At 56.2% G+C, this 22,690-nt stretch overlaps 1 protein-coding gene, 1 long non-coding RNA gene and 1 pseudogene across 4 annotated transcripts; 2 read left to right on the forward strand and 1 right to left on the reverse strand.

Moving 5' to 3' along the window:
- The first annotated feature begins 862 nt into the window (after positions 1 to 862).
- LOC128826441 (C-type lectin-like) lies at positions 863 to 10,735 on the forward strand (annotated as a pseudogene).
- On the reverse strand, positions 3,435 to 20,389 carry LOC128826516 (uncharacterized). Of its 2 annotated transcripts, none has more exons than XR_008442856.1 (3): positions 19,701 to 20,389; positions 4,224 to 4,357; positions 3,435 to 3,745 (listed from the first exon to the last, which is right to left on the reverse strand). It is a non-coding gene; the product is annotated as an uncharacterized LOC128826516 (long non-coding RNA). The 2 variants fall into 2 exon arrangements; XR_008442852.1 differs by having other exon boundaries at positions 19,661 to 20,389.
- Positions 13,934 to 22,665, forward strand: LOC128826336 (interferon-induced protein with tetratricopeptide repeats 5-like). 2 transcript variants are annotated; one of them, XR_008442844.1, is made up of 2 exons: positions 13,934 to 14,058; positions 20,659 to 20,749. XR_008442844.1 is itself a non-coding variant. In XM_054009609.1 (2 exons), the coding sequence occupies exons 1-2, from the start codon at positions 18,285 to 18,287 to the stop codon at positions 22,016 to 22,018; spliced, it is 1,365 nt and encodes a 454-aa protein (XP_053865584.1). In that variant the 5' UTR covers positions 15,832 to 18,284; the 3' UTR covers positions 22,019 to 22,665. The 2 variants fall into 2 exon arrangements, 1 of the variants encoding a protein (XP_053865584.1); XM_054009609.1 differs by lacking the exon at positions 13,934 to 14,058 and adding an exon at positions 15,832 to 18,289 and having other exon boundaries at positions 20,659 to 22,665.
- The last annotated feature ends 25 nt before the right edge of the window (positions 22,666 to 22,690 follow it).

Consider the following 22,690-nt stretch of genomic DNA (forward strand, 5'->3'; position numbering starts at 1 on the left):
GACATGCGATAGTCGGGGTGAGCAGTAAAGCTGGCTAGCTGTGCAGGGGCTGAATACAGGTTCCAGGAATGGCAGTAAACTGTGAATCAATATTTGCTGAGGAAAACATTTCTGAGGCAAATCTTTGAAGACCAGGATGTTAATTGTATTTGCAATTTGCAAAAAAGTCTGTTGCGGGACCTGGCAAATAATGAAGAGGACAGGTCATTGATCTGGGTTGTAGTACAGCTAAATGTAAATGTCGACATCTAGGAGGAAAGAACATGGGCCAGACTTACAGGATGGGGGACTCTATCCTGGGAAGCAGCGACTCTGTGAAAGATTTGGGGGTGGCGATGGATAATCAGTTGAACATGAGCTCCCAGCACAACGCTGTGGCCAAAAAGGCTCGTGCAATCCTGGGATGCACAAACAGGGGAATCTGGTTTAGCAGTGGAGAGGGTTTTTTCCCCTGTGTTTGGCAGTGGTGCAACAGCCAACAGCTGCTGGAATCCTGTGTCCAGTTCTGGTGCCCACAGTTCAAGAAGGATCTTCCAGCTGATTTACACACCCTGGGGATCTGCCCAGAACTTTCCATTGGACAAGACAGACGTGAGCAGTTGGGCCAGTCAGGGCCAGGGCACGAGGGCTCCCTACAGCCACACTGATCTCAGCGCTGCCAGGTGAGGGGGGAGGGGACAGCTTTTATTTTATCTGTTATCTGAGCCCTGCCAAGTGCCTCCTCCTGCTCACAGCCCAGCAGATGGGTGGGTTGTGGCTCCTCTTATCTGTATGCCTGGGCATTAAATGTTTGTATCTGCCATCTGGACAGATTTGCATGTTCAGTGTTGACACCTGGTCCCCTCCCCAGACTGGTCTACAAATGCCCCAGGCACGGCCAGTGTCCCATGCAGGCTGCACTTGATCCGACCTTACACCAGAGCAGCTACGCAGAGAGACAATCAGGTGAGACCCTTCAGAGCTTCCTCCAGCTTCTTCCTCCTTCTGCTCCGGGTGGCTGAGGATCCACTACTGGGGTGCGTGGGCAGGCTTGCCCTCTGCGTCCTCTGACCCTGGGACCGTCTCTGTCTCACCCCTTCCTCCCACCCAGCACAGCCCTGCAGGTGGCACCCTAATGCCTGCGGAGCCATGCCGAGCGCCCTGCCCCTCCCACCAGTCCTGTGTCCAGTCCCCAATGGAGCATCACTCTGCCGGGCGGCTCTCCCATTGGACCCCTTCTCCCAGTCATGGTGCCATGGGGATCCCAGCCCCCACCACGAGGTGCAGTAACTATCACCCCTCCCCGCATCCCAGACACAGTGTTGGCTTCCCAGACACTCGATCACCCTGGAGCTGGAAATATGAGTGTGATTCAAACACCTGTTAGTGGGGGAAAGGCCCCGGGGTGGGGTCAGTGGGTGTCTCATGTACCAGGTGCTGGGTGATAATACGAGAGGCTCCATGTTTCTAACACTGAACTGGTCTCTAGTCAGAGAACTATTGCAGAGGTGCTGCACCTGCAGCTGGCATTCCAGCCCTGTGCACACAGACTGGCCTCCATCCTGGTGGCACTGGGGCCTCTTCCAAACTCTTCCCTCCTCCCACCTGTGCCCTCCCTCCACGTTCCATGTAGGTGGCTACTGTGGGGACCTGCCAGTCCCAGCACTGGGGAGAGAGGGACAGTGGGAGATGGCAAATGCCCCTTACGAGAACCACTTTGCTCTGTAAACAGGACCCTGTTGCCTGGGACCCTGTTGCCTCTGAGTTGGCCTGGCCTCCCTGCTGCCCCCCAGCTCCTCCCTATCTGCAGCCCTGGTTCGGGGAGTCCCTGGCAGTGTGGCTTGCAGAGCCCAGTCACTGAGGAGCTGGGACCTGGCTCCCTGCCGGGTGTCCAGTTCTGTCCCTGGGGCACGGCTCGGTGAGGGTTAGAGGCAGAAGGGCCCTTCGGAACCAGGGACATGGGCTCCAAGCTGCATCCCCTCGGGCTGGGGGACGGGATCCCTCTCGGGGCCCTTCCAGCCCGGCCAGGCCCTTTAGCAAACAGCCTCTGCTCCAAAGAACTGAAATGCCCACGAGGGATGGGAGCGGGGTTGCTCCAGGGGCTGTCTCAGGCTGTCATGCAACATCTCCCTTGTGCGTTTTCTCACCAGGAGAAGAGAGAAGATGGGACCAGTCACCTACTTCGGCCTCTGCCTCCTCGGCTGCCTGATCTTTAACCCCTCGCTGGAAGGTGAGTCCCTGCCTGGCCCCTCGGAGCTGGAGACCCCAGGCTCTGTTTGCCCTGGATGGGAAGTGAATCCATTTCACTCAGAGGCCCCAGCCCCACCATGTTGGAGCAGCCATCACAGCTGGGTCCCCAGAGCCCCTTCCCCACCAAATCTATCAATCCAGACCCCAGCCAGCGGTTCAGCATCTGCCCAAGCCGAGAGGCCCTCAGCTATCAGAGAATCATAGAAATGTAGGGCTGGAAGGGACCTCCAGAGGTCACCTTGTCCAGCCCCCCACACTGAGGCAGGACCAAGTAAATCTACATAGTTCCTGGCAGGTATTTGTCCAACCTGTTCTTAAAAACCTCCAGTGACAGGGAATCCACAAACACACTTGGATGCCTATTCCAGAGTTTAACTACTCTGGGAGTTAGCAATTTTTTCCTAATATCTAACCTAAATCTCTCTTGCTGCGGATTAAGCCAATTCCTTCTTGTCCTACCCTCAGTGGACATGGAGAACAATTGATCACCATCCTCTTTAGAACAGCCCTTAACAGATGTGAAGACTGTTCCAGGAGGGATCCTAGTTTTCCAGGATAAAAAAAATTCTCAGCTAAAGAAAAATATAAAAATCTGTGTTTTTCTGTGATTATAATTAAATGCTGAACTTTAGTTTCCCTAGCCACAATATATATAGGTATCAGTTGAACACGTTTTTCTGATATATTTACAGTTGTAAAACGATGGAATGATCCAGTCACAGTGCATTGTTCCATTGCTGTTGTCGATGACCCTGCTGTTTCAGACTCGGTTTTGCGTCTTTTCATTCAGCTCATGTTTAGTGCTTTCCATGTGTTCTACAGTTGTCTGCCTTTGAACATTATCTACAGCCTTGCCGCATACAGAACAGAACAGCACATTACCATCAACGTGAAATTTGTCCTTCCAACTCAGTGACTTGATCTTTAGGGGTGATTTTTAAAGTTTTTGGCATCTTTTCATAACTTTAATTACTCACATCTGGAGGCTGCAGTGAAATTTGAAATGCATTAAAACACAAACCCCTATATGCCATTCAGTAAGATCTATACGCCGGAAGTAGTTTATTGGAGTATGTTTAGCTATGTAAATTTAAAGCACATTCAAAAATCAACCACAAGAGGGGGAGGTTGCATGCATTGCATAAGTGGCACTGGTACTTTCAATAAAACTTATTTAATAGTTAATATATATTTTTATTTTTTCACAAAATGTAAAAACTAAAGATTCTCTGTAAAAAATGCAAAATCCACATTTTTCCACAGCAAACAGATTTCTAGGATCTCTGATTGTCTGGTTCCCCCTCAGTCTTCTTTTCTGTAGACTAAACATGCCCATTATTCTCATAGGGCAGGTTTTCTAAAACTTTTATAATTTTTGTTGCTGTCCTCTGGAAACTCTCCATCTTATCCACGTTTTTCTGAAAGTGCGGCACCCAGACCTGAACATTCCAGCTGAGACCTCACCAGAGCCGAGAAGAGTGGGACAATGACCTCCTGTGTCTTCCATACAACACTCCTGTTAACACACCCCACAATGATATTAGCCTTTTTGTCCACTGCATCACATTGTTGACTCATATTCAATTTCTGATCCACTATAACCCCCAGAACCTTTTCAACAGTACTACCACCAAGTTAGTTATTCCCCATTTTGTAGTTGTGCATTTGATTTTTTCCTTCCTAAGTGAAATACTTTGCACCTGTCTTTATTGAATTTCATCTTGTTGATTTCCAACCAAATCTGCTCTTTGTTAAGGCCATTTGAATTCTAATCCTGTCCTCCAAAGTGCTAGCAACCCCTCCTAGCTTGGTGTCATCCATAAAATTTATAGGCGTACTTTCCACTACATTATCCAAGTCATTAATGAAAATGTTGTATAGTACCACACCCAGGACAGACCCCTGATGGCCTCACTAGATATGTTACTCTCTTTGACAGCAAAGCATTGATAATTACTCTTTGAGTATGGTCTTTCAACTGGTTGGGCACCCACCTTATAGTAATTTCATCTGGATCACAGTTCCATAGTTTGCTTATGAGACGATCATGTGGGACTGTGTCAAAAGCATTACTAAAATCAAGATCTGTCAAGTCTACAACTTCCACAGCGTCACGGGGCCAGTAACCCTGTTAAAGAAGGAAATGAGGTTGGCTTGGCATAATATGATCTTGATAATTCCATGCTGGCTTTTACTTATAACCCAATTATCCTCTAAAGCAATGGTTCCCAAACTGGGGTTCGAGAAGCCCTGGGGGTTCATGAAATGTTACAGGGGGTTCTCAGGAAAAAATTCCCTAATGGTGGACAGAGCTGTCCCTAGGGACCCCGGGCAGCATGGGGCCAGCGGCCTGGAGCCCCTGGACTTCCAAGAGCTAAGCAGATGAAAGCAAGCATAGCTATCAAACTTCAAGACTCCTTATAAGAAATAGAAAGAGGGGTGGATATTTTTTGCTGTTTTTAAAATTAAATAGTAGCTAGTCTTGTTTTTAAAATTATTATGAAGAACAAGTTTAAGGTTTGTTGTAACGTGCGTTGTTTGCCTGGACTGCTCAAGACCTGAATGCTTGTGTAGGAGGAACTCGTTGAGTTGGCTTCTTAAATACCTTCCTGCTGTTTCACATCTGATACTCCTTGATGAAACGTAGGAGCTTTGTCTTATAACAGGCTTATTCAAAGTGATACAAGCTATGAAAGCGAGATCTTGGAAGAGCATTGCAATTTTCATAATGTAATAAAAATACTGTAATGATAAACAATAATTAATAATAGTATGTAATAAGCATGTCATAAAAACAAATTTTATATTTCCAAGATCACTGCTTTTATAATTTATATTCAGGTAAAGGAGAAAATCCCTGGAAATATTCATTTTGAGGCGGGGGTTCGCGAGACTTGACATTTTAATGAAAGGGGTTCACAGGTTGTTAAAGTTTGGGAACCACTGCTCTAGATGCTTACAAATGGATTGTTTCATAATTTGTTCCGGTCTCTTCCCAGGTATCCAAGTTAGGCTACTGGTCTATAATTTCCCAGATCTTCTTTGTTCCCCTTTTTAAAGACAGGTGCTATGTTTGCCCTTCTCCAGTCCTCTGGGACCTCACCCACCCTCCAGGAGTGCTCCCCATCCTCACCCCCATGTCGCCTGTGTACTTTGATTCAACCGTGTTGCTACTTCCCCTCCCCATCAGGTCCCCCAGTGGTCCTGCACAGAAGATAGGAGGTGACCATCTTCACTGAGGACGGCCCAGCTCCTGTCCCCTCAGGAAAGGAGACAGTGGTAATTTTCAGTAGGACAGCCACACTGCTACTGACAAAGGTGGCAAGGGAGTGGCAGCTGTTTTAACTGAGTGGCTTCAGCCTCATTGAAAGTCATAGGAGATAGTGGCCATTTTGACAGAGGGCAAACGTTCACGGGATTTGGGGAGATCCGGAGAAGCTGGAAGGATGACAGCCAGCAGCTCTGCTCCGATTCTCTTCTCCGAAACAGCCTCTCACCACACTGTTCTCTCTCCCCGTCCCATCCCCTCTCTCGGATCAGGAATTGGGGCCACGTCCTGTCCCAGTGACTGGCTGTTCTACCAAGGTCGATGCTATGCGTTCTTCCCTGAAAAAGTGTCCTGGTCGGAGGCTGAGGTACGAGACTCTTCTCAGGGGTCCACCGGGCAGGGAGGGTTAGTGGGCAGGGGCTGAAGGGGTTTGGTGACATCACCATTGGCCCCGGGGTGAATCATTGCAGAGGTGGGGTGGGGAGGCTGCAGAAGTGATGTGACTGGTGGAGGCCCTGGGGCTCGGGAAGAGGCACCGAGAGGGGGCTCTCTCCCCTCACAGCCATCCCTGCTCCTGCTGCAGCCTGGTGGGGAACGCCCCCACCTGTGCCAAACAGCGTCCTCTTGCAGGGAGGTAACAGGCCTCACTGATGTCCCTGCTGCAGGTCCAGTGTCAGTATCACCACAAGGGGGCCCATCTCGCCTCCATTCTCACTGAGGCAGAAGGGACCATGGTGGCCAGATACATCAGGGAGTCACACTTCAAGGATAACGTCTGGATCGGACTCCACGACCCCCGGAAAGTGAGTGCCCAGAGCCTGCTTTGCCTCTGGCAGCTGCTCCCTCCCCGCCCCATGACTCTGTTTCCCAGGGGCTGTGCAGAGACCATGTCCCATGAGCCCTTCATAGGGGCTGCCAGGATCTCCCTCCCCCGCTCCCAGGGTCTCCCATCTGCACTCCACCTTTAACCCCTGCCCTCCCGCACCCCTTCCAATTCCATCCTACCATAAGCTCCGACTCCCCTTTGGCTTTTCCCTTCTAAATACAGCCAGGCCCTGCTCTCCCCCATCATCAAACCGACCTTTGACCTCTCCAGCTACTGCCCTGTCTCCCTTCCCCCTTCCAGCTCATGCAATGTGCCGTGCCCTCCCCGTGCACCCCACATCCCGTCTCCACTCGACTCTCACCAAGTTTTCTAGCCACTTTTTCCTGCCCAAGACTTGAGTCTCTGCTCCCCCTTGATCTCTGCGCTGCACCATCACTGCTGGTCGCTCCCTCAGCTTGGGGATCCCGTCCCCACCTGGTTCTCCGTAGGAGAGCCCCCAGCTCCTTAGGGCAGGGACACGAAGGGGGAGCAGTCCCAGGCTGGGAAGGGGCCCCAGGGGGCGAAGGAGCCATTATGAACATCGAACTGGAAAGAACCTCCGGGGTCACCGAGTCCAGCCTGTGCTATGGCCGGCAACACGACCCCTGCGTGAACTTATCAACCTCCATCTGAAGCTTTGTCTCCATCTGTTTCCTTTCCCTCCCCCTGCCAGGGAGGCTCTGGGGTCAGGAGGCTCCCCAAATAGCACCCACAGACTCAGCCCCTGGATCCCCCGCCCCGGACTGGAGGCTGGGCTGGACCCAGTGCAGGAGGAGTGAGGGGCTCTGTATCCCTTTCTCTAGTGTCCTCAGCCCTCCAGCTCCCCCCGGCCTGGCAATGGATTGGATCCAGTTCTCTGACCCACGAAGCCAGTGAGTCCCCGCATGAGCTGAGGCCAGGCCAGAGCCAGCACCCCTAGAGGTGAAAGGCTCCATGTCCCCTTCTCTGATTCTACTGCGCTAGTCAGTCCTGCTAACTTGGGGCCAGGCTGACGCTGAGCCCACTAGAGGGGGAAAGGCCCCGTGTCCCATTCACTGATCCATCCAGCGTCTCCATCACAGACGCACTTTTATTTTGCTTACACAGGACGAGATCAACCACCTTAAAACCACCAGTGCCCCCGGCGGGCTGTGCCCACTAGGGACTAGAACACACTCCAGAGTGACTGCGTCATGGTGCGGAGATTTGTTAATACAGGCAAAGAGCTTGGAAGGGAGATGGTGAAGTACATGTGCTAAGTTAGGGTTACCATATTCAAACATTTAAAAAAGAGGACACTCCACGGGGCCCCGGCCCTGCCCCCGGCCCTGCCCCAACTCCGCCCCTTCCCCGCCCCCAGCCCCACCCCAATCCCACTCCTTCTCCGCTCCCATTCCAACCCTTCCCCAAAGTCCCTGCCCCAACTCTGCCCCCTCTTGTGAGCACCCCGCATTCCCTCTCCTCCCTCCAGCTCTGATCTTGGTTGGGGGTTGCTAAGTGCTTCCCTGCTCCCCACTCGCCCCGCAGCCCCTATGCCCTTGCCTGCCCTGCTCCTCCACGCCCTGCAGCCTCTGCACCCCCCCGCCCCTGCAGCCTCTGTGACCCCTGCTCCCCACTCGCCCTGCAGCCTCTGCACCTCCCAGCCCCTGCAGCCTCTGTGCCCCCTGCTCCCCACTCGCCCTGCAGCCTCTGCACCCCCCCGCCCCTGCAGCCTCTGCGCCCCCTGCTCCCCACTCGCCCTGCAGCCTCTGTGCCCCCTGCTCCCCACTCGCCCTGCAGCCTCTGCACCCCCCAGCCCCTGCAGCCTCTGCGCCCCCTGCTCCCCACTCACCCTGCAGCCTCTGTGCCCCCTGCTCCCCACTCGCCCTGCAGCCTCTGTGCCCCCTGCTCCCCACTCGCCCTGCAGCCTCTGTGCCCCCTGCTCCCCACTCGCCCTGCAGCCTCTGCACCCCCCCGCCCCTGCAGCCTCTGCGCCCCCTGCTCCCCACTCGCCCTGCAGCCTCTGTGCCCCCTGCTCCCCACTCGCCCTGCAGCCTCTGCACCCCCCAGCCCCTGCAGCCTCTGCGCCCCCTGCTCCCCACTCACCCTGCAGCCTCTGTGCCCCCTGCTCCCCACTCGCCCTGCAGCCTCTGTGCCCCCTGCTCCCCACTCGCCCTGCAGCCTCTGTGCCCCCTGCTCCCCACTCGCCCTGCAGCCTCTGCATCCCCCTGCCTGCCCTGCCCCTGCAGCCTCTGCATCCCCCTGCCTGCCCTGCCCCTGCAGCCTCTACACACACACACCGCCACCCGCCTGCCCTGCTCCCCCCACTCACCCGGCAGAGGGAGAAATACAGGCTCCACGTGGAATCAAACACTGCCGCGCTGCTCTGTGTGTGGGGGGGGGAGGGACTCTGGCTGTTAGAGGCCCCAGTGGCTGCGAGCGGCTTTCAATCAGGCCAGGCGTCCAATCAGCCGCGCCGCACTCCGCATGAGGGGAAGGGGGAAATCCCGGACATTTCTACTTGATTAGAAATCTCCCCCCGGACGGCCATTTAAGGCTGAAAAAGCCGGACATGTCCGGGGAAACCCAGACGGATGGTAACCCTAGCTAAGTAAAAAGAACAGGAGTACTTGTGGCACCTTAGAGACTAACAAATTTATTAGAGCATAAGCTTTCGTGGACTACAGCCCACTTCTTTGGATGCAAGAAGTGGGCTGTAGTCCACGAAAGCTTATGCTCTAATAAATTTGTTAGTCTCTAAGGTGCCACAAGTACTCCTGTTCTTTTTGCGGATACAGACTAACACAGCTGCTACTCTGAAACCTAGCTAAATGTTACTATTAGATCAGCGTCTCCAGGTCCCATCCCCCTGAGCTGGCCTCTCCCCACCACTGCCCCACGGCCCTTCCCCGACTCTCCCACTGCCTGAGTGGGGCACTTCTGTGTTGGGTTTAGGTGTTTCTTTGGTGCCTTGTCACCAAGGTCTCTTCTTTTGGGGACCCTAAGACTTTTCTCCCTCGTCTCTGCAGTACAGACGCTGGAGGTGGACCGATGGCTCCCGGTATTACTACAAAGCTTGGAACACCGGGGAACCAAACAATGATCATGGTGTCGAGTACTGTGTGGAGCTGCTGAGCTACGAGGGTAAGCAGATGCTCAAACACATATGCACCAACAAAGGAGGCAAGTCAGGACCCTGGCCACACACCCCAGCTCTCTCTGCGGAGGTGGCCTCCTGTCCTGTCACCCTGCCTCTCTCCCGCAGCTCACACTACCGCTCTCTCTCCCCTGATCTCACCCAAAAATTCCTCCCCCCATGTGTCCCAGTTTGAGACTCAGCTCCAGTCAGTGGCGGGCCACACCGTACATTTGGCCCCAGACGATCAGTTAAAGGGAAAGACCCAAGCATGGCTATTGCCCACTAGGTGATATGCAGGCGGGGTACGGGTTCTTCCGTTGGTGCCTTTGGCACCCTGATTCTGGAGGCAGACGGGGGCTATTTTGGCCCCAGGGCAATTTAGAGCAGCCTCAGGGCTGCTCTAACAGTGGCAGTAAAAACCTGGATGGCCAGAGCACAGGGGCTTCAGCCATATCCCAGCCTGTCCCCTATGCTGGGGAGGCCAGGACTGGGCAGGGCAGCTGTCTCTCTTCTGGGTTCCCCTACGCAAGAGGAACCCCCAGCTGGCCATGTAAGCCATTTTCTGGCTGTCCGTGTTGCTGGAGTGGCATGCGGAGTGGAGCAGGGCTGAAGGTCTCACCCCATTCACTGACAATAGGACGGAGAGCTGGCTGAACAGGGAAAGCTCACTTGCTAATTCATGAGTGACTCATTCTTCATGGGCCCTGCTAGTCACACGGCCCTGCCCACCCTCCGATGCTCACGAGTCTGCGTGTTCTATTCCCAGCCCCGCCACTGATCTGCTGGTGACCTTGGGCAAGTCACTTCCCCTCTGTGGGCCTCAGTTTCCCCTTCTACCTCTTGTCTATTTAGACTGTGCGCTCTCTGGGGCAGGGACTGTCTGTCGGTGTGTGCATGCACAGCACCTAGCACCAAGAGGCCCCGTCGTGCTCTCATCAGACACATTCCAGCACAATAGAAGAGGGTCTCCCACTGTCACGCTGACACAGCGTCCCTCAGGGAGCGATGGAGCCTGTCTCTGTCTGAGGCACATGGGGCTTCATCTCCAGCCTCCTCTTCCTCACAGCCTCATGCCCAGGAGCTGGGGGCCTTCTCTCAGCAGGGTGCATGGGGGGGGTCACTGTAAGGGCAGGAATGGCCCCACTCGCCCTTCCCCCGCCCCAGTGATTTCTGTTTTACCTTCTAGATTTTAAGAACTGGAATGATAAAGTCTGTCATACGCAAAACGGCTACGTTTGCAAGTATCGACCCTAGCGAGGGGAGTCACACGCCTGCGCCTGAAGGGGGAGCTCAGTGCCTGGGATGCAAAAGAACTGGGCTCCTTGGCTGTGATCAGACAACGGCCCAGACTTTCCAATGCCTTTGCTGCATCGAGGGCCTGTCCCCTCCCTCCCTGAGAGACCAGATCTCACTTCCCCAGCTGCAAACTCTCTTCCCCCAAGTGTCTCTGTTCTAGTTACACGCCTGCCCCTTCCCCCTCTTCCCCTCAGTGGCTGCAGCCCACGACAAGAATAAACTCTCCTGAGCATGTAGTTCTGTGTGTGTCTCCTCTGTCCCATTCCTGGCCCCGCATAGAGGCGTCCATCCAGCCCCCTCTGCCTGTGTCCTGAACCGCCCAGATCCCAGTGGAGGAGAGGACGGAGACCCCCAGAGGGAGGCAGGATGGGTCTGGCCTTTTGGATAACAGAAATGACTTGGTTTTCCTCCAGATATCTGCAATAACCGAGTTTCCTCTCTTCTGGCCCACCCATCTCCTCCTGGTCTCCTCTCCACTCAGACCCTGAGCTCCTCAAAGCAGGGCCGTGTCCAGCTGTTGTGTAAACATCATTGTCCTACAGAGCTGGAAGCATGGTACTAAGCAGTGTGAGGTCGCTGAATACCACCCCCTGGACCTTGTTTCCAGCTGGTCAGTGTTGGACAGTGACTGGGTTATGTTACTACTCCTGGGGGAATTCTGCACCACTGTGTGTGCAGAAAATATGCCCCCGTCCGCTTCCCCCGCCTCCGCCCCCCCCTACACTAAATGTCTTTGCTTCCCTGCAGAAAGGGGGGGGGGGTGCTGGGGAGGGGTGAAATTTTGGAGGATTTTCCCCCAAACAGAGGTGAGGTGGGGGGCACATGGGGTTACATGCCACTGCTCCCTCCCACCCCCCATTTCTGTGAGCGAGCGCGGAGCTGCATGTCTGAAAGAGGCTGTCCCTGAGCTCTGCCGACTTTGGAGCCGGATGCTTCTTCCTGGGTCCTAGTGCCACTTGCGCTCCCTTTCCGTGGGCTGGGAGCCATCCTGTTTTCTGTACAGTACTGAATGCCCACAGTGGAGCAGGGCAAGGGGGGCGAGGTGGCGTGGTGTGGGAAAGGGACAGTGGGGAAGGAGGGGGTTGGGAGGGGATAGGGCAGTGGGAAAGAGAAGAGGATGGGGAAGCAGGGGCGGGAGGACAGCAGGAGCCCGGTAATGAGCCCCACCCCCTCTGCACCTGGACCACCCGAATGAGCCCCAGCTCCCCTGCACCCAACCCCCCGCCCCTCCCCCGCTGAGCCTCCCACACCCAGCCCCCTCTGCTGAGCCCCAACCACCCTGGAGAGTCCCATTTCCCCCGCGCCTGGAACCCACCAATGAGCCCCTATGCATCCAGATCCCCCACTGAGCCACCCACAACCAGACTGCCCCACACAGAAACCTCTCACCCCACAGCTGGATCCCCCCACACTAAGCCCCTCCACACTTGGATCCCGCTGGGCAGAGCCTGCCTACCCACACCTGGTGTGTCTGGTGCAGAGGGGCAGGGCACTGGGGTGTTCTGGGGAGGTCCAGCCCTTGTGCTGTATCAGGGTCCGGAGCAACCTCACTGCCGAGTCCTGTCCTGAGAGGTTGGGGGGGGCGCTGCAGCGTGATCTCCCACTTCTGTGCAGCCAGTGGCCTGTGCTCCCCACGGCCACGCTAGATCAGCCGCATTTATTTATTGACAAATAACATTTGCTGAATTTTAAAATACTGTGCACAGACTTTTTATTTTTTTGGCGCAGAATTCCCTCAGGAGTAGTTAACACCTTTGGCCCAACTATTCCATCCAAATTAATACAACAGACCCTGACGTGAGTGGGGCCTCTAGGCGTGGCCTACCACAATGTAACTTCACCCTTCTGCCAGGGGGAGTTGCAGCACCAAGGGCCGGGTTCAGTATCTAGGGGTCCCGCTTAACACTGCCACAAACAACCAGCTCGAGCCCCCACCCAGTAACCTGGGAAAACTTAACACCATCCCGGGTGTTTCCAAGAGACTTCCCCACCCATAGGCACGGAGTCTGTGTGTAACCAAAGAGAACTGCTATTGAAGGGGACAGGGAACCCAGCATTAGTTTGGAAAAACACCACAACCTCATTCAAACACGTGTGATCATCAGCCAACGCGACCCCACACCACGAAAGGGCAGTGCCCTTTGCCTCAGTTTCCCATATTGTGGTGGGAAAGTCTGAGGAATGAATGTCCCGTTAGTACATCGCTCCCCTCTCCCTCCACTGCACCCCACTTACGGTTGGCCAACAAAGACCCAGAGCTCAGAGGGGCCTTCATGTGGGTTCACCTCCCACCCCCGGGACATGCATCCATTGGGGGCCACGGCCGGAGGAGCGCTGTGGGCGCTAACAGGGCGGCGTGGCCGGAGGAGCGCTACGGGAACAAACAGGGCGGCGTGGCTGGAGGAGCGCCGCGGGAGCTAACAGGACGGCGCGGCAGGGCATTGCCAGAGCTAACAGGGTGGCGCGGCCCGAGGAGCATTGCGCTGCCCTGTTTGCTCCCATGGCGCTCCTCCGGCCGTGGCCCCCAATGGATGGTCTTGCGCACCCCATTTTGGAGACCACTGATCTACACCATCCCTGACAGGTGTTTGTCCAACCTGCTCTTAAAAATCTCCAGTGATGGAGATTCCACAACCTCCCTGGGCAATTTATTCCAGTGCTTAACCACCCTGACAGTTGCTCCCTTGCTGCAATTTAAGCCCATTGCTTCTTAGCCTATCCTCAGAGGTAAGAAAAACGTTTTTCTCCCTCCTCCTTGTAACAACCTTTTATGTACTCATGTAAACACAGGAGTCTTTTCCCCCAGCCCATCACTAGATGTCAGGGAAGAGCTCATTCACTCCCTGCACATAACCACTGGGCGCTGACAACAGGGAGGGGTTGGGAGGGTTAACAGGCCTGTGGGGAACAAGGCTCCCTCCCACCAGCCAGGCCCCCCAGTGACTGAACCCTGCAGAGACCAGGCATGAGGGGCAGACGCAGCCCTGCTTCTATCCCCCCAACCCCTGCAACCCTCTGCAGGGCCCCACAGAGCCAGGATCAGCCCCAGCACAGCAGTGGCGGGGGGATGGGGGGGAGATGTGTTCTCAGGGAGCATGCGTGTGAGTGGTGAGAATGCACAGTGGGCGGGGGGAGTTCACAGAGGGGAGGGTTGTTGATGTCTCTGCTGTTGCCCCCCCCCCCGTCCTGGGCGCCTGCCAGCTCTTCTTGCAAGGGGTCAGGAAGCTGAAACTCAGAGAAATGAAACCTAAAGGGGCTGTGAGAAAACAGGAAGAGCAGGGCCAGGAAACGCAGCGGGCTGTGGTGAGCCCCCACCCCCTGCCAGCATGCCCCACTCTGGGGCGAATGCACTCGGCTGGCAGCCCCCACCCACCCGCCAGCATGCCCCACTCTGGGGCGAATGCACTCGGCTGGCAGCCCCCACCCACCAGCCAGCCTGCCCCACTCTGGGGCGAATGCACTCGGCTGGCAGCCTCCACCCCCGTGCCAGCCTGCCCCACTCTGGGGCGAATGCACTCGGCTGGCAGCCCCCACCCCCGTGCCAGCCTGCCCCACTCTGGGGCGAATGCACTCGGCTGGCAGCCCCCACCCCCGTGCCAGCCTGCCCCACTCTGGGGCGAATGCACTCGGCTGGCAGCCCCCACCCCCCCCGCCAGCCTGCCCCACTCTGGGGCGAATGAACTCGGCTGGCAGCCCCCACCCCCCCGCCAGCCTGCCCCACTCTGGGGCGAATGCACTCGGCTGGCAGCCCCCACCCCCCCGCCAGCCTGCCCCACTCTGGGGCGAATGCACTCGGCTGGCAGCCCCCACCCCCCCCGCCAGCCTGCCCCACTCTGGGGCGAATGCACTCGGCTGGCAGCCCCCACCCCCCCGCCAGCCTGCCCCACTCTGGGGCGAATGCACTCGGCTGGCAGCCCCCACCCCCCCCGCCAGCCTGCCCCACTCTGGGGCGAATGCACTCGGCTGGCAGCCCCCACCCCCCCGCCAGCCTGCCCCACTCTGGGGCGAATGCACTCGGCTGGCAGCCCCCACCCCCCCCGCCAGCCTGCCCCACTCTGGGGCGAATGCACTCGGCTGGCAGCCCCCACCCCCCCGCCAGCCTGCCCCACTCTGGGGCGAATGCACTCGGCTGGCAGCCCCCACCCCCCCGCCAGCCTGCCCCACTCTGGGGCGAATGCACTCGGCTGGCAGCCCCCACCCCCCCGCCAGCCTGCCCCACTCTGGGGCGAATGCACTCGGCTGGCAGCCCCCACCCCCCCCGCCAGCCTGCCCCACTCTGGGGCGAATGAACTCGGCTGGCAGCCCCCACCCCCCCGCCAGCCTGCCCCACTCTGGGGCGAATGCACTCGGCTGGCAGCCCCCACCCCCCTGCCAGCCTGCCCCACTCTGGGGCGAATGCACTCGGCTGGCAGCCCCCACCCCCTGCCAGCCTGCCCCACTCTGGGGCGAATGCACTCGGCTGGCAGCCCCCACCCCCTGCCAGCCTGCCCCACTCTGGGGCGAATGCACTCGGCTGGCAGCCCCCACCCCCCCGCCAGCCTGCCCCACTCTGGGGCGAATGCACTCGGCTGGCAGCCCCCACCCCCGTGCCAGCCTGCCCCACTCTGGGGCGAATGCACTCGGCTGGCAGCCCCCACCCCCCCCGCCAGCCTGCCCCACTCTGGGGCGAATGAACTCGGCTGGCAGCCCCCACCCCCCCCGCCAGCCTGCCCCACTCTGGGGCGAATGCACTCGGCTGGCAGCCCCCACCCCCTGCCAGCCTGCCCCACTCTGGGGCGAATGCACTCGGCTGGCAGCCCCCACCCCCTGCCAGCCTGCCCCACTCTGGGGCGAATGCACTCGGCTGGCAGCCCCCACCCCCTGCCAGCCTGCCCCACTCTGGGGCGAATGCACTCGGCTGGCAGCCCCCACCCCCCTGCCAGCCTGCCCCACTCTGGGGCGAATGCACTCGGCTGGCAGCCCCCACCCCCCTGCCAGCCTGCCCCACTCTGGGGCGAATGCACTCGGCTGGCAGCCCCCACCCCCCTGCCAGCCTGCCCCACTCTGGGGCGAATGCACTCGGCTGGCAGCCCCCACCCCGTGCCAGCCTGCCCCACTCTGGGGCGAATGCACTCGGCTGGCAAGGCCTCAGGCTGCTCTGAGAGCCTCGTGTGACCAGGGCTGGGGAGCACACAGGACATGATGGGATTTGTGTCTTTAAGGAGCCTTTTGTGCATCTCCAGCAAGGGACTCTCAGCTGGGAGCAGGTCAGGGCCCGTTAACCCTCGCACGCCCAGGCCTCAGGCACTGACACCCCCCAACAAAAAGCGACCGCGTCTTTGCAGCCTCTTTAAATCAGTTGCTCTAGGTGTGGCCCTAGGGTGCTGGCTGTTCCCCCCTCACCCCTCAATGATGGGAGAGTCCCCCCCCCCCCCCCCGATCGAGGGCAGAGAACCAGGCAAACGAGTCCCCGAGTTTGTTGAAATCGGCTTTTTAAGTGTATTGTCTTTATGCTGCTGCTCCCCCTCCTTCCTTCCCCCAGGATCACAAACTCTGTGGTCACTTTCCCCCAAGTTGCCTTCCACCTTCAGATTCACAGCCAGCTCCTCCCTATTCGTCAGAAATAGCAACTAGCCACCGGCCGTCCCCCCTCACATCCCACACCTTCTGAAACAAAACAAAATGTATCTTTCAAAAAACCGTATGGAAACAAGACACTTAGTTCTCCTCTGGGGAGCAGAGAACCCAAACACGGGCCAGGTGATAGTGACAGTGGTTAATGCACAGCCAGACCGAGCCCAGACACTGCAGGGAGGAGCAGAGGGTAAGAACCTACATAGGACTGAACAGAAGAGACCCCACAGTGTCCCCACAGCGCAGCGAACCAGGCAGGGCCCCACGGAGATAGAACGTGATCGTGTAATTCAAGAGTGCACCAGCCTGCGGTGGTGCAAAGGGCAGAGATGAGGCTGCAAAGGGAACCCGACTATTATTTCCTCACTTCAGAGGGTTTGATTTTTATGTGGGGGAGGCATTTTCAAAAGCACTGAAGTGATTGAGGAGCATGGATCACGCTGGCAGCCAACGGGGCCTGGACATCTAAATCAGGGGGGCACTTTTGAAAATCACCCCCTGCACAGATAAAGCTGGGGGAGGGATCGGGGAGGAGGAGGAGACCTGGGGGAGCAGGTATGTTAGCCAAATGGGCTCATTTCCCCCTGGAGCTGCCCAATTACCCCAAGGAGGCACGGGAGTCTAGAAGACGGCTTTAAGTTTTTATTGACCAGTCAGCTGAGTGGGCGCTCTCCTCGGCTAATGCCAGAGAGAGAGCCCCTTACAAGTGCGGAGCAAGCCTTTTTATACCTAGCAACAAACAACTTAGCATGCATACCTGATACGCCTACGCGGAAGGAACATTTCAAAAGGCCTTGTATGCAGATTGAGAGAGAGGCAAGGGAATGGATACATAACAGGATGCGGTTTAACATTTGCTTGAACTCATCGCTTCTTTCCACAGCCACCCCCTTTCCCCCCCGCCCGCACTCCACTCTGAGGCATATGTTAGACTGAAATGGCAGTGCCTGTCTGTCTCACCTAGGCTGGTGGTTTGGCCGCCTTGTGTTATCACATAATCTTGCTGCACAGAAGGCTGCAGCGCGTGTTTTGCAGAAACAGTCGTTGCTCCTGATATAACAGCTGGGCTTATAGGCAAATAGTTGACCTTTTTTGCTCTAACAGGTACAAAGTGCTCACATTTTGCTAATCACCCTGCCTCAGTCATTTCCCTCTGCTCCTCACTGCTAAGTGCCCCGTGCCGGGGGCGGGGACAGGCTGCCAACTGTGCCACACAGCACGAGCCGGGCTGCCCACTGCCCTGGGCAGGTACCTTGAAGTGAATGAGGGAGAGCTCCTCTGTGCTATGGGCCCCATCCTCTGCACACAACCGCAGCCCCTGTGCTCAGGGCAGTGCAGGCTGTTCCCACCCGGGCGACACGAACACCCAAAGGTGGCGGGGAAGGGCTGGCCGGAGGCTGGGATACGGCCAACCTGGTCACCCCACGGGGCTGTGGAGTTGATTGGGTGCGTAACAGGGAGTGCACTCCGGTGTGGTAATGGTGAGTGACCTGTCTGTGTGCAGGGAAACCCAGGGCAGGATTGTATGTGTGCAAACGTGTGTGCGTAGAGACACAAACACACACACACACACACACACCCTGTAACCAGTCCCATGTCACCCAGGGAGCTGCAGGTGGCAAGTCAGGCAGAGTGGAAACTGAAGATGACAAGTGGAGCTGAAAGTTAAGGTTCAGTTTCCTTTCCCCCAGCTCACTCTCGCTTTCAGTTCCCCAGCCAGCCCCGTGAGCTCCCCAGCCCGCAGCCCAGGCTGGCTATAAAAGGGCAGGGGGGTCCGAGCAGACACAGTCCGTTCTGGCCCCAGACAGAACTCGGGTCTCTCCCAGAACCGGGCACTTCTCCAGCTCGGGAAGAAACCCAGTGCAGTGACAGGAGCCGTCACCTCCCTGGCTGGGCTGGGGACTCAGCAGATCGCAATGAGGTAGGAGCATTGGGGTTGCTGGGCGGGGGGGGGCATTTCCAGCAAGGGCTCAATCCAGACACCTTCCCACCCCTCTGCGCATTTCTTGGGCTGTCCATCTCCGGCTTTTCTACCTCTGGGGCGGGGTGAATCTGGGGTCATTTGCAGCCTGTTGATGCTCCAGGCTGGTGACTCACAGGGCTAGAGCAGGGCACTGTTTATACCTCACCCTGGGAGCTCACCTTGCTGTCACTTCCCGGAGAACTCCCCGCTCTGGCCAGCGCTCACTCCGGCTTCACTCCGCATCAACCGAGGAGCCGGTGAGAGACCCCGCCCGTCCCCTCTCCCTGTTGTAAGAATAACAGGAGTACTTGTGGCACCTTAGAGACTAACAAATGTATTAGAGCATAAGCTTTCGTGGACTACAGCCCACTTCTTCGGATGCATACATGCATCCGAAGAAGTGGGCTGTAGTCCACGAAAGCTTATGCTCTAATACATTTGTTAGTCTCTAAGGTGCCACAAGTACTCCTGTTCTTTTTACGGATACAGACTAACACGGCTGCTACTCTGAAACATCTCTCTGTTGTGGTTTTAAACATCCACGTGGCTGTTACCAGACTAGGCACCAGCCTTAACTCCCGCTCCCCTCCGCACAAACCAGGGGGGGGATTAACTCCGATCCCCGGGGGGCTGGAGCCAAGGGGCAGCCAGGGGGCTGGACCCGCCCGGGAGATGCAGCGAGAAGAGGCAGCAGGAGAACGGAGCGATGGAGGAGGAGGCTGCAGGGAGGGGAAACCAACTGCTTGCAGAAGGGGGCGGGGGGGCTCTTGTGAACGCTCAGCCTGGACTGAGACCACGTCACCCCCTCAGCGCAGGGCACCGGCCCCAGACCAGAGCTTGGGGGGGGGGCGGTCAGTCTCTCTAGCAAGGCGGGGGGGGTGTCGATGTGTCTAGCAAGGGGTGGGGGGGCGGGGTGTCTAGCAAGGCGGGGGGGAGTGTCGTGGTGTCTAGCAAGGGGCGGGGGGGGCGGGGTGTCTAGCAAGGCGGGGGGGTGTTGATGTGTCTAGCAAGGGGCGGGGGGGTCGGGGTGTCTAGCAAGGCGGGGGGCTGTCGATGTGTCTAGCAAGGGGTGGGGGAGGCGGTGTGTCTAGCAAGGCGGGGGGGTGTCGATGTGTCTAGCAAGGGGCGGGGGGGCGTTGATGTGTCTAGCAAGGGGCGGGGGGGTCGGGGTGTCTAGCAAGGCGGGGGGGGGTGTCGTCGTGTCTAGCAAATGTTGTACTTAAAGTACTGCACAGGATCTTTTCAGGGGGAATAAGGCAAAATGCCACATTTATTAGTAATACATGTATTCATTAACACTGTTATATGCATATAATATATTACACTTACACTCACACACACACACAAACACACTCCGTCTTGTTGTTACCAATTAGTTGCTCCCCTTAACTTCACTGGCCAGGTGAGTTAGATGGGGGAGGGGGTGGAGCCGGGCTTCTGCCGATCCGGATCGATGCTCCCATGTTGACAAGACGAGACCTGGGGTCCTCTGCAAGACACCTCACTTTTATAGCAGCTTTCCTCTTATGCAAATCTATACCAGATTCAGACTCTGTGTCTGTGTCCATTGGTCCTTTGTGCTGCTTTCTTTTGAGTGTTGTCCCAATGCTGCAAAGAGGGTGTTTCCAAAAGAAGGTGCTTGCTTCTAACCCCCGAGGCCGTCGGTATGTCTGCTTGTCTTTAATGAGCCCACTTGACACGTTTTATTGTCCTTGGGTCTGGCTCCCAGCCCCTCTCCAACAGTTGAGGCTGGCTGGAGGTGCTGCCTTCCATGCCTTGCTCATCCACACCTCATTCATTCAACAGGGCAATTGATTAAGAGTGGGGGCGGGGAGAGCTCTTGTTTTACTGCTAGCAAAAAGAATTTTTTCTTCTATCTTATTCTATCCTTAGGGGCTATAATATTATACCAAGGGCAATGCAAAGTTTCTAAATGAGGCTTTGATACAAAGTCCCATGAAAACAGAGGTCACACGTGGGTAGACCCACCACAAGGTTATACGAAGAGGCACAATGTAAAGTTATATGAAAATTATCAGAGATTGATCTACACAAGGGGCGGGGGAGGCGGTGTGTCGAGCAAGGCGGGGGGTGGGGGTTGTTCTATTATTCAGTGCGATGCTTGTTCCCAGAAAGAGGACACTGCCGGGTGGGGAGGGGGAGGGAACGGGGGCACAGTTCGGGGTGTTGGAGGGGGTACCTGCAGTGGGGAGCTCACTGGAGGTGGGGGGCAGTGTCGCTCCCTGTCATAGTGGTGGGGATGATTGCAGCGTGCAGTGGAAACTCATTCAGCCCAGATGGAGTCTCATTTCCCCCTCTCTTTGCAGCCCCCTGCGCCTGAAGGAGAAGCTGCAGGCCCTCCAGTGCCACTTCACCTGGAACTTTGAAATCAGAGACAAGGTAGATGCAACTCACATCCTCCAAACTCTGACTCTCAGGATTGCCCACACTCACTACCAGAACCAGCCCGTGCTCCTTGCCATGCAGGCTTATCTCTACCACCTGCAAGGGCAATATGAAGACGCTCTGCAAAGCCTTAGAGAAGCCGAGGAGATTCTGCAAAGAGATCACCCAGATAACTTCCCCCGGCAGGTCCTGGTCATTTACGGAAACTACGCCTGGCTCTATTATCACTTGGCCCACTATGATTTGGTTGAGCTTTACCTGGACAAGGTTAGAAAGATCTGCAGCTCCCTGAAGAGCCGCTCTCCATATGCAGCTCAGATCCCTGAGATACATGCACAGAAAGGCTGGTCTCTCCTGGCAGCAGGCTTCCGCAATGGCAGAGAAGCAACAGAGTGTTTCCAAATGGCATTGAGAGAAGACGAAGCAAATGGGGAGTTTCTTGGTGGTTTGGCAATCGCAGCCTTTGCATCATGGACTCACTCACGCAATTCTGCATCTCGGAATGCTGCCAGAGAGAAGTTGGGCGCCATTATCCGTGAACAGCAGCAAAACTATGAAGCTAAGGTGTATTTAGCCAAGATCTTTAAGAGCGTGAATAGACAGCAAGCAGAAGCCCTCTTAGAAGATGTTGTCCAGAATAGCCTGGACCCTGAGGTCCTGAGAAATGCAGCCATGTTCTTTCAACGAGAATTCGTAGAAAAAACAATCTCTATCCTACAGCGAGCAATATCTCTGAACCCCGATTATCATCTCCTTCACTATGACCTTGGCGTCTGCTACAAGAAACAACTGGAGGAGGCCAAGTCAGGCAGAGGAGAAATATTGGCAGCAGCTATTGAGGCCTTCAAAAAGGCTTTGCAGAAAGATCCAGTCTCTGTATTTTCAAAGCTGGCTTTAGCTGAAGTGTATGGAGAAAATACACCTCACTACCAAGAAGAGATTTATCTCAATCTCATGAGTGAAATGCCCAGCCTCAGCAAGAAGTGTCAGCAGGCCGTCTACCGTCACTGGGGGGATTTCCTCTTCTACAAGCAGAAGTCACTGCGGGAGGCAGCTGAGATGTACAAAGCAGGTTTCGCCATTCCAGACGACTATCCGGAGAGGCAACAACTGAAAACCAGGTTGGAAGAGGTGGCAGGAGAATTCCAGCAGAGCTCCCAAACCGCTGAGGCTGAGGACATACATGACTTCATTCAACAGACTGAAACTCCACGGTACAAGGGGAGATCCACTGCTGGCAGCAACAGAGCAGGAGACTGGAGATGTAGAGAAAATATGTGATCCTTTCCCTTCCCTGGACACACTGTCTGAAGTGAGTCACTTTCCCCAGCTGTGTAACAATGGCATTCGTGTTGCAAATGATTCTGGGCCCCCGGAATAGTTCACACCACGGCACATGCTGCTGTTGCTTCTTATAATTATCATTAGCTACCTGTATTGTGATAGCGCCTAGGAGCCCAGACATGGACCAGGACCCCATTGCGCCTACAGTCTGCGACCAGAGACAACAGGAGGGAACCAGCAGACAGACGGGGGAGCACAGGCAGACGATACTGGTCAGCAAAATGGACAGTGGGCTCAGCCCACCAGCTACCCAGCCACTGTCCAGTGTTTTGTAAGCATCACCGCAGAGGAGAGTTTAGCTTCTGATCCTGAGCAGCTGTTTCTACCCAGAGGGGACGGTGCGACCATCCTTGTCTCTAAGCAAACCTACCTGCCAGCTCTGCTGCCTTCTAACCTCCACACAGCAAATAGGTGTGGAGTTTCTTCAAACAGCCTTGAGTTCTTCTATCTGCATAGCTGAGGGCCTGTCGTGTGTCTATATCATGAGTCCCATCTTTGCTTTCTGCACCTCTCACTGACAATAACTCACATTTACATGGCACCTTCACCCCCAGCTTGTCAGGGATCTGCTATGTTTTTATTTCATTTATAATAAAAGTAACTGAGAAA

Source organism: Malaclemys terrapin, chromosome 1, assembly GCF_027887155.1.
Source record: "Malaclemys terrapin pileata isolate rMalTer1 chromosome 1, rMalTer1.hap1, whole genome shotgun sequence".
In the NCBI taxonomy this organism is placed as follows: domain Eukaryota; kingdom Metazoa; phylum Chordata; order Testudines; family Emydidae; genus Malaclemys; species Malaclemys terrapin.